Source organism: Gopherus flavomarginatus, chromosome 6, assembly GCF_025201925.1.
Source record: "Gopherus flavomarginatus isolate rGopFla2 chromosome 6, rGopFla2.mat.asm, whole genome shotgun sequence".
Lineage (NCBI taxonomy): Eukaryota > Metazoa > Chordata > Testudines > Testudinidae > Gopherus > Gopherus flavomarginatus.
This window is the reverse complement of record NC_066622.1, coordinates 46,937,608-46,952,516: the sequence shown is the minus strand read 5'-3', so window position 1 is coordinate 46,952,516 and position 14,909 is coordinate 46,937,608. Positions and strand designations below refer to the sequence as shown.

The following is a 14,909-nucleotide window of genomic DNA, read 5'->3' as shown; positions in this document are numbered from 1 at the left end:
CTGGACACACCTCCGCTGCTGCCTCCCATATCAGGCATGCCCTCCGTGAAATGATGACGTCACAAATGTACCTGGTGTGGGAGTGGTACTGAGACGCACATCTGGGCTGTTTGCTCAGCCATGCTGGCTCCAGCTTGCCCTTGGGCTGTTGGCAGAGGGAACCTTGCTGCTTTCCAGTCCTAGCGCAGCTTGATGGAGCAGGACTGAGAGATGCAGAGCTGGTTCTGTATTAGGTACTCATATGGCCCCCAGTTCCACAACAGCCATCGCAGTGCCTCCTGATCCCAATGCCTTTGTTCCCACAACCCCCAATGTACAGATGGGAAACTGAGGCACAAAGCGGCTGTAACTTGCCCAAGGTCACCGAGGGAGTCTGGCAGGGCCAGGAATGGAGCAGGTCTCCCAGACTGGCTCTCTAACCACCAAGCCTCCTTCCGTTTTAGGACTAAACCTTCCATTGCTGTTTCCCAAAGAGGTTTTCCAGTGGAATCCAATCTCAGCTAGGCTTTTATTTTAGTGTCAGCTAGGCGCACGGTGGGGGAGAGGAATGCCCAGCTCCTTGCAGAGCCAAGAACCCAAACCCAGCACCCTGCTACTGCATGAGAACCAAGCATTTAGGTGGAAACTCCTACAGTTGATCAGGGCTGCCACAGCACCGCCTACCTGAGCTGGCTTTGGGCTAGCAGATGCCTCAATTCCCACCTCCCCTTAGGCTTTCCAATACCTTTGGCACAGGTTTCATATGTTGAGTCACACCCCTTTTGGGGGCCAAGGTTTATTAACAAAGGTCACAAGAAAACCCAAGAATTCCCCCATCCATCCTAGCTGGCCCCTAATCCTCAGCAGCTGCTGAGCCCTGGGCCTGCTGAAGTGTTCCTCTGGCAGGCTTGTTCTCCCCACTCCAGCCTTCCTCACTGGCTCCAACTCCATGCAGGCTGTCGCCTGGGAGCTAAGGCACATCTCTTGCTGTAGAGGAACTCTCTTGTTCCTCTGAGTCCTGAGTCACTCCCTGCTCTGCATCAGGCAGCACCTCCCAGGGTTTCCTGCCTGGAATCTCCCTGCTCCTCCCTTCCACTCTACAGCCTTCTCTCATCTCCAACCTGAAGGTGGATTTTAGTCACATGTCCTGTCTCTGTTCATTCCCTCCACTTGGGAAATGATTTAAGAGGTCCCCTGTGGAGCAGAGCCCATCTCCCCTTAAAGGGCCAGTCACCCTATGACAAGACCCAATTCCCCTTTGACTTCAACTGTGGGTTTCCAGGATTGAGCCCAATCCCTCAGTAAATAACAAACCTTCTTTTATGCAAGTATTGCTACAAAAAGAGGGAGAAGAGGGGAACAAATCCAAGCAACGCTGGCAGGAGCATGCAGAACTTAGTGCAGAGTTTTCTATATGGTGGCAGCTTTGGGACTCAGCTGGCGACGGTGCTAAGGATGCACAATGGAATGGCACTTGGAGCTCGGTGGGCTAAGAAACAGACAAAGGCAAGCAGAACTATCTCAGGGCCTCCCCTTTCAGATCAGAGCTGTCCTCCAAGGACACTGCCTGCACACTCACCCTGTGCACTAACACAGAGAGAGACCAGACTACACCCAGCGGCACGCTCATTCCACCGGGCTCCATCACTCATGCTCCTGCTTTCTCCCAGGCTGCCCCACAAGCTCAGGGGGCACTCGCCAGAAACATCCATAAAGCCCCTCCTGAACACTCTCTTTGCCCATATAAAACTGGACCTTGGCTGGGCTGCAGGTTTGCCGAGACCACAGTCTATCTCACAGACCAACGCTGGCTCACTGTTTCGAGCGTTTCCATCTACTCCCCCCTTGTCTGTACCCACCTGTTGTCTCTTGCCTTCTAATCAGTTCTCAGCCCCTTGGGGCAGGGACCGTCTTATTGTCCTGTATTTGTACAGTGCCTGGCACAATGGGGCCCTGGTCCATGCCTAGGGATCCTAGCAGCTAGCGTAATACAAATAATAATAATGATAATAGTCCAGAAAGGAGGGTTTTGGCACCCAGCAGAATAAGGGACAGGAGGCCTGTAACTGCCCCCAGCTCCCTGCAATTGAAGTTCAACACTAAGGCCAATTCTGGCCCTCTCCTTTGCTTCTTCAGCACCTTCCCTCCATGGATCTCCACAGGTCTCACAGCCTGTCCTTCCTGGACAGACCCGAAAGATCAGCTTAGACACATGTAGGAGCAACCACACTTATTCCCGCATGGGCCAGGGGAACCCATCCCAGAGGAACGATGCCACGGTGAGGAGCGACAGACAGAGAGTATCTTAGAACCATCACTTAGCAATTCGGTCATTGCGCAGAAGCAGGGCTACTTGAATGAAAACAGCCACCAAGGAAAATGTACAAAGCTGTATTTATCCCACAGCAGCTCCTACGGTTGGAGCTGCTTTGATGTGCTCCAACAGGAAGATCAGCAGGTCTTCTTCAGCTAAGGTTTGGTGCCCATGCTGCATTCTAGTCCTGCTGTTCTAAGACCATGACCACACTCCCCTTTGTTCATAAGGAATAAGTGGGGATTAAGAATCCCCGGGAGCACTCATTGTTCTGCCAGCTTATCATGCAACACCAGGCACAACAGGGCCCTGATTCTGCCTGGGGCTTCTGGGCACTACACCAATAGAAATCATAATTCCCACAAGCACTGAAGTCAAAGGGGGGTTGTGGTGCTCAGCCCTGCCCAGAATCACATCTTGAGTGCTGATGAACAGTGCCAGATGGACAGCGCTGGAGACCAAGGTCCCGCCATTATTACCCAGCACCCAAAGCAGCTGGCATTGCTGCTGGCAATACCCCATCCACAGGAAATTGGGGACACCTCAGAGTAAGAAGGAAAACTGATGTGGAGAGGTGGGAGCTGAACCAGCTCACAGCACTACCAAGGCCACCCAATGTACATGCCCCAACTCCCCAGTGGAAGCAGCACTAAGAAACCAATGTGTTGGGTGGAGCCCTGGGCTCAGTGGGGGACTGAGCTCAGTCCTTCCAGATCAACCAGGAGACTGGAGAATCGCTCCTCACTGGAATTAGTTACCCAAGAGTTCTGCTGTGAGTACACCCTAGAACCCCTGCATCTCTCTACCCCCTGGAGAGCCAGCTCGTCTCTGTGAAGCATGAGGGAGCCTTCCCTTTTCCCCAGCTAGGGCATTGCCAGACCAGCAGAGAATGATCTGACACGGCCAGAGCCAAACAGATCCCAAAGCAGTAATTCAGACTGGACCTAGGGACCCTGCAATGCAGCCACCTCTGGGATGGAACAGGGCACTAACCAAGTTAATACTGCATCCCATCAAAGCTGGAGAGGGAATTTAGGGAGACAGAATGTCCACTGGCTGGGACTACAAACGACACCCCTGCGGGGTGAGGAAGGTCAGAAGGAGCTGTGCAGAGCCCCATCTCTCAGCTTACCCAAGGGCAATAAATCCTGTTTGAATGTGGGGTGTAAAACGGGGGTCTGCAAACAGGATGGGGCCAGCTGGCGGGGAGGGGGTAGAACTGGGTGAACAAGGGACTAGCCAATGGAACTGTGTTTGCAGAGAGCAGTTTTCAAAGGCACCTTTACAAAACTTTCCTAACAAGATTTGTTGCCTGCTATGTGCAGATCATTGGGGGAGGGGTGGAAGGCTGTGTGCAGACCAGAGGGAGGAAGTGGTGAAAGGCTGTGTGAAGACCATGAGGGACAGGGAGGTGAGGAAAGGCTGTGTGAAGGGGGAAAAGGGAGGTGAGACATGTGCAGACATAACCGGAGCAGCCCTGTTGAATGAATGTTTCACAGATGCTCGGAAGCTCTTTCCTGGCAAGCTCCAGCTGAATAATGGCTTAATATAAAGTCCAACGACATTTTGCTGCGTCTTATCCTTAATACACACTGAGATTCCATGTTATTGCAGTAAAGGAGGAGCAGCCTGAGCTAAGCACCTTTCCCAGGGACAGGTCGCTGCTCTCTCTGGGTAGCTGTGGCATGGCAGATGGAATTGTCCCAGCAGTGGTGCTGGTACCATGGCTCTGAACGTCTCTTGCCAATGTGGTATTATGACCTGCCCCAGTGTAACCGATAACGTCAGCAGGAGAGATTCAAGGTTACCACCACGCTGCCCAGGCTGCCTGTAAAGTCTGCTTTGGCCATTCAGTAGGTGGCGCTCTCTGCCCTTGGTGTTAATGCTGATCCCCTGGCCCAGCACAAGGCTGGGGTCTCTGCTGCTGGAGGAACCATGCATTTCCCTTAGGTCCTGACAATTTATAGTCACTAAGGCCTTTGTGGCACTGTTTGAAAGAGGAGAGGTTGGTAGCCCCAAGTCCTGGCCCAATTCCATACACTACCCTTCTCTGTCTCCTGTACTAAACAGCTGTGTAGCATTGCTGGGCACTGTTAAAAAGCTGCTACGTTCCACCTCAGACGTGGCTGAAGCAGGGTCCCAGACATTAAATAACCCCACTAAAAGAAATTAAACTGATTCCAAAGGTATCTCTGTGTCTGCTGCCCAGAGGCAACTGGGAAGCGAGCAGGGAGATAATGGGGGGAAACAAGAGGACCCCCCCAGTACGCCAAGAGAGCAGGGGTTTCTCAATAGCTCCAAGAACATCCATGCTGCTGACCCCAGCAACTGATCCAGAGCCTGTTTCCCTTCTCTGCTCAGACTGAGAGCTGTCAGATATACACTTCGCTGTTTAAAGAGGAACGGCCATGCTGGAGGCACCTTCCATAGGATATTTCTCCCAAGAGCAAGCTCTGTGGCCAGCACTTGTGCATGCTCCCGTGGCTGTTACTAAAGAGATTTATGTTGGAATAAGGCGTTCATCCTTCCAACAGCTCCTGCTGTGATATCACAACCCTCCTGTTCCTGATATCATGGGGCGTTGACATGGGAACAAGGACAACATCAACAATCCCCAACAGCAGAATTAAGTTGGGGAAGCCGAGGGGTGACAACTGCAGTGAGAAGGGGAAGAGGAAGGGCTGCAGACGTGAAGGCTGATCGGCTGGGCAGTGTGATCCTGTACTGAAAGTCCTGATTTTCCTGCTACCACTTGTGGAATATTCGTTCCCCGTAACTCAAGAGGCGTCACTTGTGAACGTGGGCCTGACTTGAGAGCAGATGCGCCGCGCCTAGGAGCTCAGGGAGGGGAGATTATTCACAAACAGCCTGTTAACGTCCAGTAGTCAGCGATGGGCTAAAACAACGACAGAGCTTTCCAGCAGCATTTACAATCTGGGAAGAGTCCTTCGGTCACAGTGCAGGGCAGTCAGCCGCTCAGATCCCCTGCCAGTCCCAACTCTGCCACCATCCTATTCCAGCCCAAACTTGTACCCACTTGGAGTCCCTCTCTCTTTCTCTTAGCCCAACTGCGCCACACTTTACAGGTGGCAGAAACAACCACCAATGCACACCCCCCGCCACACTGGCATAAAGCCGGCCTACGGGGTCTACATCAGCACCAGTTTCTGCTCCAATCCTGGAGGCATGTCAGGAGGGGGAAGTGGCAGGTCTGGGGCAGGAGTCTACTGCACTGTGGCTATTCTCTGCTTCCCACATCCTACACAGAGCTACAGGATGATGAGAGTAAAGGGGCTGGGCAAGGGGCAGATATGGCAACTGCTAGAGCAGCTTGGGGCCACCAAGCTGACTCCATGACAAGTGCTGTCAAACACACAAACTGGACAAATGGGCACACCCAGGGGCTCTTTCCCTCCCATCTCCTCCAGCAGCAGTGGCCGCTGGGGACCCTGGTAACTCTCGATGGTAGAACGTTTGCAAACAGAAGAGTGAGGCGTAAGTGGATGGCGTCCCCTTAACAGGAGAGAAATGTTGACAGTCAGGCTGAGTGACACATTACAGCTGTCTAAAGGCACCACCAGCTAACAATAAAACAGGGGTAGGCCTCGTACGTTCAAGGCAGCTTCTGCACCACCACACCAGTCGCCCAAGCTCAGCAGGGACCAGAAAAGCCAAGCCAGAGCTATCAGTCTATAAGCCCTAAGTCCAAGAGCCCTAACTCCCCAGCATACACACTCAGAGCTGCTGGCACGTCTCGCTCAGCATTCCTGACAGGTCACACTGGGTGTTGCTGAATCACTTGTGAGACTGTGTCTATATCACAGGCAGATGCCATTGAGCAAGTCAGTCAATCATCCTACTTATCCCCCTGGGAATTAAGACTCAGGTTGGTTTACTGGCCATCTGGATTAGGTCAATCTTGATATGCAAGGTACCAACCTGCTGCCTAACATCCATTAGACAGTGATCTTCTCTCCACCTCCTTAAGAGTTTGAGCCAGAGGGAACTATTTTACTCTAGAGGGAAGCCCGTAATAGGCTTAGGATCTCATCAGGACTCACTATCTGATCATGCAATTAGCAAGTGCTAGCAGAAAGTGCAAACTGAAAGTCTCAAGCACTTCTGAGGATATAAATGTTTTCAAACCTCATCTCACAGGCCAGAGGTGTGGCAGGTTAGAGAAGGCTCAGAAACCAGGCATAGCCAAGCATGTAGTGGGAGGAAGAGATAATTTGCTCTTAACCATAGAGAATAACAAACAGTAGCCCAGAAGGGAAGGCTGTGCTTCCATCTACAGGGGGATCCAGTGCTTTACTCTCATGGTTTAGGACATCAGCCCCACTCCACAGAGAATCACAGGGGTGTTCCACCCAGCTGGGGTCATATGGAGATCATGCTTATTTCTGCTCTCTCACTGAAACAGAATTTGTCAACACTTGCAATTGGACCTCCTCAGACTCCTGTCCCTACAGTGCCTACACTGATACTCCATGAGACCTAGCCCAGAGGATTAGAGAACTCACCTGTTGGGATGCCTATAACTAGCCAGAGATCCCCCCCAGACTGGGGCCTCTTGGCCATATACAGACTTGAGGCCCATATTTCAGACCTCCGCCCAGTTCCCACAGCTGTGTGCCCATCCTGGAGGAGTATTAGCAGCATGGCTTCCAGGCCTGACCAGCTCCAAAGAGCTCCCATCTGGTTCTTACCGTGTGAGGGTTGTCATAGTAGACGCCAATGGAGCATAGCTTCGGAGATATGCTGCAGCTCTCTGTGAACAGCTTGCCACACTCGCCGTAGGGCCCCACTTTGAACTTGTACGCCAGGCTGATGTTGCGGATGGGGGGCGAGCCAGCACTCACAACCACTTCCGAGAAGAGCCCCGAATAGATGGCAAAGCCAAAGAGAGTCAGTAGCAGGAGCACAAGCAATGCCCCAATCAGTCCGAGGAGAACCCAGTCCGCCATGGCCCCTGGTGTCGCAAACTCCCCTCACAAACTAGAGAGGAGAAAGAGGACAGTTAAGCCAGCCATAGGAGACTGCAGTCTGCCTCAAAGCTACTTTCCAGCAACATCAGCCACCCTCCTCTTCCAATTCCTCTGTTTTCCACACAGCTGAGGAATAAGTGAAATAGCAGTTAAGACCAGCTCAGAAGCTCTCAACAAATTAACCCCACATCCTGGTAACCATTCAGTTTTTGTAACCACATGCAAACTGTGCCACCTGAATGCCTCTTGGGAATTAAGAGGTTAAACGACCAGGGGATTGGGAGGCACTGTTTATCATCACCCAGTTACCAGAAGAGCTCTGGTGCTCCACCCACTTTCCCAAGATGTAACCAGGTGAGACCAACAACAAAGCAGGTTAGGAATCCAGGACACTGAAGGATTTATTCATGGTACAATGGACTAGGTAGGTTAAGGACTACAATGTACGAGATCATTTGTTTCTCATCTCACCTACTGGCAAAGAGCTTTGTGGGAAGAGGGCTAGTGTATGATCAACATGACTTTAAACTGTGCTTCACACCCCTCCCAAGACCAGATCACTCTAACCATACCATAGCCAGAAGAAGCAAAAGACACAGTGTAAAAGGTAACTTCCTCATACGTTAAAGAGGCACTGTCAAGATAGAATTGCATTATTTCTTCACCTGATTTTAAATCTTAAAAAGCTTTTAAAATGGCAGATGACTTTCCATCATTTGTGCTGTTTGCTTGCTGTCTTCTCTTCACTTCAGGCAATGAAACTAGCATGGTGAATTTCACTGGCTAGTTTTCACACACAAGCAGGCTGCTGTTGTGTTTAGCTTTCCAATAAGCCAGGGAGGAAGTTTTAATCGAATACAATAGAGAAAAATTTCAATTTTATTTTCCCCATAACCCCATATCTATGCTCATGGGGTTTTGAACAGAAACTATATTTGGGACCCAAGTTAAATTCAGCAGCACCCCTTTAACTACATTGGACAAATTTACTTCTGAAAAAACAGTTCTACCTTGGCTGTTTGTTTATTCAGCCTCATATTGACCACAAATCCTGCTGCCATCCTCATCAATGCAAGCACAGCCAGGACCAAACACTTCAAAGTCAGCCAGATCCATCCCTGGTCTAACTAGGCTCACTGCAGGGTGATTAGACTGGGGTGAATTTGACTCACTGTCTTATGTTCCAACTCACCTAAAAGTCAGAAGGCTAGAGCCTAGCAACAGCTCATGGTCTCTGCTAGACTCCTGACCAAGGATCCACGTCCCTAAAACAGGAGGGAGATAGTATCATTATTTCCTTTATTAATAACTGCAGCATGAAAACCACCCCTCTCCCCAACCACACACACACACACACACACTTTAGAAATAAACAGCCACCCCAACTACTTTACACATGTGTTGTTGTGCTCCCTTTGCCCCCTTGAGATGAATGGCATGTCCCCTTAGTTTGAGATTGTTTAGCCACATCAGAGGAGGCTGAGGAACTCCATTCAGAAAGAGATCACTTTGGAAATCTGCAAATCTCCCTGCAGCATTGGAGAGGAATTTAAAAAGAAAGACTTAGAGAGATTTCTTTCCAAAATCTAAGATCAAACATTTCATGACAGGAAAGGCCAGATGGCATGGCCTGAGCTAACAATAGCACAGAGGGGCGCTCTGCAAACCTTCCTAGCTCCACCAATGCACCTCAAGATATGTGAACTGTGCAGCTGGGAGCATACCTCCCAGTGCAAGGGACAGATTCATGCTAATTCTGCTCCAGCTAAGAATAGCAACATGGCTAGGTAGCATAGGCAGTGTCTCAAGCTAGCCACCTGACTACAAGCCTGCCCAGACCTCGTGGGTACATACTTGGGCAGCTAGCAAAGGGGCAAAATTTCAGCCAAATTCTGCTATTAATTAAATCTGGGGCAAATCTGCAGGAACTCTATTGCAATCAATAGTTATTCTGGAGTAACACTCAGGTAACAGAGTGCAGAATTTGGCCCTATGTTTTTATTTGTTTCTAAAGCTTACTCAGTCCAAATGTTAGTAATCAAATCACATCGATTATACCACACCCACACAAATAAGCCTCACACAAAGGAAAAAGAAGAAAGGAAGCTTGCCACACAGAACAATTGAGACAGGGCTACAATCTGTGCTGGTCAAAAATTAGGAAGAGGCCAGCGAACTGAACCCCCAAGTAGTTAATCAGCTCATCCACTGCACAGAGGTTACTGAATTGCACAGAAACTGGAATCTGTTATCAAATCCCATTTAACCCCTACTCTTCTCATACAGCTGTTCAGTTTCTCCCAAGTTCCCAACCTGTCTTGTTTATTTCAGTTGTGTTCTGCTTCCTGGTTCATATGCACCAGCCTGATGAGGTCACAGCTCATGCACAGTCTGGGAAGCCAACATGCATTTTTCCTTCCATTTCTTAAAGAGCCACTGATGCTCCATGGAAAACTTTGGAACACATTCACTTTGGCAGCAATTCTGCCTGGGTGTCAATGTTTTATCCAGAGGGAAAGGGGAAGGCAGAACGGGGCTGTTTCTAGGATTCCAGGGATCAAAAGAGATTCTCTACTCCTTTCGGAGTTTGTCCACTCCAGTTTCTTATTCCATACCTGAGTAGTAATCTCCTGTGACAACTGTTCAGCTAATTGTAATGACACAGAGGATTATGGCTTCAGGTAAGGACTAAACAACTGGAATGGAATGAGCCCTTGGGCTCTGATGCCACTGGGATCCAACAATATGGGTTACAAAACAGGGCAAATCACATTTGGACTGGGATTTTTTATTCAAATGAGATCCAGGCTCACTACAGACTCTTGGGGCTTTCCTTAAATTGGCAAATGTTGGTTATTGTCAATTTTTGCTTCCATTCAAAGACTGACAAAGAAACACCTATGTTCATAGCTAGAGAAAAATTAGGGTTTCTATTTTAAATACTGTTTGGGTTTTCCTGAAAGTTGCACTATAAAGAGTCTCACACACCCAGATACCATGGTGACGGGTGCTAGAGAAATAACACAGAGAGCCCAAGGCATTGGGGGGGGGGAGATTTGGGGGGATGATCAATGCAGGAGGGGACACTGGGCACCCTCAGGAGAACTTTGATATGCTGAGTATTTGGCTGTTCCTCAAACAAAAAGAGATGCAGACGTCTTCGGGGCTAGTCAAACACCTGGCCCAGCAAGACTGGCCCCACAGCCAGTCCCCTTCCTGACACACCGGATGCCACTCCGCCAGACACGCCGCTGGCCCCATGGACTCGAACGCTGCATGTCAATCCTGCTCCTTGGGACACACTGCTGAAAGCCTGGGATTGCCCAGCGCACGTCAGTCCCCACAATGACCCACACCCCACCGTGATCCACTGCAGGCTGCGCTACAAGGGCTTACGAGCTCTGAGCGTCAGTCGCCTCCCGAAGCCAGCAGGGATCCCCCCAGTGCCCGTCTCCCCACGGCATTTGCCGGGCCCGTCTCCCCTTGGAGGCAGTTCCGCGCCCAACTCACCGGTGTCTCGGCGCTGCCCGCTCCTGGCTCGGTCTCAGGCGCTGCTGAGGCGGCGCTCGGCGGCGCGCCCGGGCAGGCAGGCGGCAAGGCGATCCCCTGTCTCACCAGGGCCCCCGCACAGGAGCGCGGGGCCCGGCGGGACAGAGCGTGCGCGGGCACGGCCTGCCTGCGGGCGGGCTCGGCGCTGGGCGTGGCCCTGCCCATCCCCGGGGGGTGCCTGGCTAGGCGGCACAGGGGGTTCCTTGGTGGCCCCGTCACAGCCACGAGGGGGTAGAGAGCGTCTCTGGGGTGGCGCCACCCTAGCCAGCTGGGGGCGGAGGTCTCTGGGGTTGTACCATCCCAGCCACAGGGGGGTCTCTGGGGTGGTGCCATCTCAGCCGCCAGGGGGGGAGGGCGTATCTGGGGTGGCCCTGCCCTACGCAGCAGGGGAGGGGGGTCTCTGAGGTGCCACTGCCTTGGTCTGGAGGGCGGGCTGGGCTGGCCCCTCTTGGAACCAGCCCCATCGGTGGGTGAGCCTGAGGGGGCACCGCCAGTCTGTGGGGAAGGATCGATTCTCAAGGCAGCGTTCCAGTCTGAGGGGGCTCTTCTGTCCCTGGGCTACCTCCCAGCCCTGCTCGCCAGCCAGCCCAAATGAGAGCCAGACACTGGGGGGCAGAAGGGACGGGAGTGACACCCCCACACTGTGGCAGCCCGGAGCAGGGCGACGGGGCAAAACTGTGCTGTTGGAGGAGCATCTAAGGCTGGGGCCGTGCCACTTACGGGGCGGCCTTTTACTGTGGTGCTATAGGAGGAGATCTCTAGCCTTGTATTGGGCAGTCACAGATATATGCCAGGCTGACACATTGGTATCTGAGGAGAGTACCCTAGTCTGGTAGAATTGGCTCAGGGCGCACTGTGTTGCCAGAAGAGGGCTCCAGCTGGGCCTGGTGCAATCAAGAGATGGGGTGCAGAAGCATCTGTGGAGTTCCCCCTCCCCCACCAGGCAAGGGTGGTATTCTCAGAAGAGTAACCCCAGCCTAACACAGAAGAATGGCAGAAGTGTCCCTCTGGCAAGGTGACATCAGGAGAAAGCACCCCACTGTTATCCCCCAACAACCTAACCTGCACCAACAGTCATTTTTGTATTGGAATATTATTTAAAAGTTGACTAGAAAAGGATGTGAAAGTCCCCATAGCTCTGTCACAGTGATGCAGGAAGTGGCAGCAGAACTAACTCACACGTGGATGTCAGTCAGCGATAGGCATCATAGAAATGCCTATAAATAAATATTCTGAAAATGTAATCCAAAACCAACTGATTTTCTACCACACAATGTTCATCACTGGAACAGCAGGGGACCTAACAAAATAATCAATATCAGAGTATAAATATCAGAGTATAACTAGCTCACACATGATCTAGTTTCCTCCCACCAGAGGACTTCAGTGTAAGGAAACGTTATGTTTCTGTGCCAGGACTATGGTAGAGGCTCTTAAATTCTTCTCATTTCCTGCTGCATGATGTCTAGACCAGCAGGACTGAGCTATGTGGTGATCAGTCAGGTGAATCCAAATGGCCTCCACCCGATAACAGATTTGGGCATGTCCTGTCAGGAGACGTTTTTCACCCACTTCACATGTGCTTTATCGAGACTGGTTTGGCTACCTTCTTTAGGGTACTGTTAATCAGGAGGACACCATGGGCCTGGGCCAACTGAGTCTTACCAGAATTCATATACAGAGATCTAGAAAGTGAAATGTGCACGTGGCTGGTGAAACCCAGAAGAGAGGTTTGGGAGCACATTATTGATGGGGAATATTAATGCCTCCCTTCTGGACAGCAAGATGCTAAATACCCTGAAGGAATGATCAGGACTTTGCTCAAGACATTTATTGTTAATGACTTCAGCCATTACCACTCTGCCTCAAACCTTCCCTTTATTAGACAGATCAAAGAATGGCTTGATGACAGTCAAACCTGGTGATTGTCTTCAAATATATTACGGGCAGTCATAAAGAGGATGGTGATCAATTGTTCTCTGAGCCTACCAAAGGTAGGACAAGAAGTAATCAGCTTAATCTGCAGCAAGGGGGATTTCGATTAGATATTAGGAAAAACTTACTAAATTAAAGAATATGTATGAAGAGGCTTCTTCCAAGGGAGGTTGCGGAATCCCCATTATTGGAGGTTTTTAAGAACAAGTTGGACAAATTCCTATCAGGAGTGGTCTAGGTATATGTAGTCCTGCCTTAGCATGGAGAGATGGGCAATGACCTGCTGGGGTTCCTTCCAGCCCTACGTTTCTGTGATTCTATGGCAGCTCAGGGTTCACCTGGATTCCTCTGTTCCTTGGCTCAGCCACTATGGTTTCAGACCTGACTAGGGAAGGGAGGTATCCTTAGTTGATGCTCTTCCTCCTCCACTCACTGGATAAAAGACAGTGGTCATGCTGATGTTGTTAGCTCTATCAGCAGCCTTTGACAAGATGTGGTTGACTCATGGGGTCTGGCAAGAGTGAACAGAGTTGTTCTTTAATGGCTACACTCCTTCTGTCTGAGAGTTTTCAGAGGGTGGTGCCTGTTTATATGCCATGGCACAGAACTGCACTCCATCCCACCTCTTTTCCAATGTGTGTGTGATAGGCATATGAGACCAGTTTGGGGCTGCAGAGCAATCCACATGTCAGTAATACTCAGTTCAATGCCTCCTTTTCGCCAGATCTGGGCAGTGCTTTGTCACTGCCTGGCTAAAAGTGAAAATGGCTCATTAGGGTGGAAAAGACAGACCTGATGCTTGTTGACAGGGGAAGTAACACACACAGTGACAGGCGGTTGGGTCTGCTCTATCTGCTGCAGGACTTTATCCAGGTTCATGCTCTGTGGGTAATTTTGAGCTCTCAAGTGGCCTTGCATTCCCAAGTGACACTGATGGCTCATTTTGCTGCAGATTACTAAGAGACTGCAGTGTTCTTTGCTGCCACAGACTTCACCCAGCCAGCATGGCCCTTATCCCCAAAGGCCGGACTACAACTTTACTATGCTCAAAGACCATTCAGGAGCTTTAGCTAGTGCAGAACATGGGATCTTGACAGTTTAATGGAGTGAATTAGTGTAACCACACTGCACCTGTGCTAGCATCGCATCTGCTTCCAGGGGCAGTTCAAGGTGTTGGTTCTAGGAGCGTGGGTGGGAGAGTGTGAGAAGGGCAAGAGGCAGGAAAGCTTATTTCAGTATAATAACTTAGAATAATACTTTACCATGATTTAGTCCCTTTCTTCCAAGGGGTTCAATCTTTTTTTTCAAATTTGAATTACATCTCAAAGGCCCTCTTGGAATTACGTATTATACCTTCTTTACTGGGAGGAGAAGGGGGATGTTACAGGGAAAATAAGTGCTTTGCCTGAATGTACCCAGTGAGTGAGAGCACTCCTGCCCTCCAGCCCTGAAGTTTATTTAGCCCTGGATATGCTTTAACTTAAAAACCAGAACACACACACAATTTATCTAACTAATCTAGCAAATCTGAGGGGTTTGATTAGTTTTGACTCCCTTCATTATGGGCCAAGTAGAGCTGATGGTTGCATTTGCTACAAAAATACAACAATTTTTTTTCAGAACAGGTCAGTGCCCCCAGTAGGAGCAGCTATCCCCAAGCCTGGGTGTTTGACTGGTAGGATTGAGAAGCAGCAACTGAGGTTTTGAATACATTTGGCCTTGGAGTGTTTGCAGCATGCTCTACCTTAGGAGAGGCTCTCAGAGGAGTGCTGTCTCTCTCTCAGCTGGTATATTGATCATCTTGGAGAGGCTTATGATTATGACTCACCTGGCCTTTCAGCCATTGTTATTGAAATTCTTTCACATTAGGAGGCAAATTATTGGTTGTTGGAAAAGTATTGATTCATCTGTCACACTGGCTCCTGGCCTGTTCTCTGCAATATGTCTGTCTCTTTCATCTACCTATGTCTATAGACTCCAGCTTTATCTAGACAGTGGTACAAGGTCCAGTGCAGGGGCCTGGGTGCTGCTAGTTGGACCTGTTAGTCAGCCTCACAGTTATGCAATCATCACACAGGCTTCGGTGAGCTCCATGCCCCTAACAGCCCTCTACTCAGCATCAGATTCCAGTCCCCCGTCTCCCC

General features: G+C 50.3%; 1 protein-coding gene across 1 annotated transcript in view; it reads right to left on the bottom strand.

The window, feature by feature from the left end:
- Positions 1-8,548, bottom strand: part of TEX264 (testis expressed 264, ER-phagy receptor) — a 140,729-nt gene extending 132,181 nt beyond the window's left edge. The window contains exons 1-2 of the mRNA XM_050957886.1: positions 8,474-8,548; positions 7,003-7,291 (exon numbers count right to left, since the gene is read on the bottom strand). Coding sequence (XP_050813843.1) covers positions 7,003-7,260 — 258 coding nt within the window. The 5' untranslated portion in view covers positions 7,261-7,291; positions 8,474-8,548. The remainder of the gene's footprint in view (positions 1-7,002; positions 7,292-8,473) is intronic.
- Positions 8,549-14,909: the final 6,361 nt, after the last annotated feature.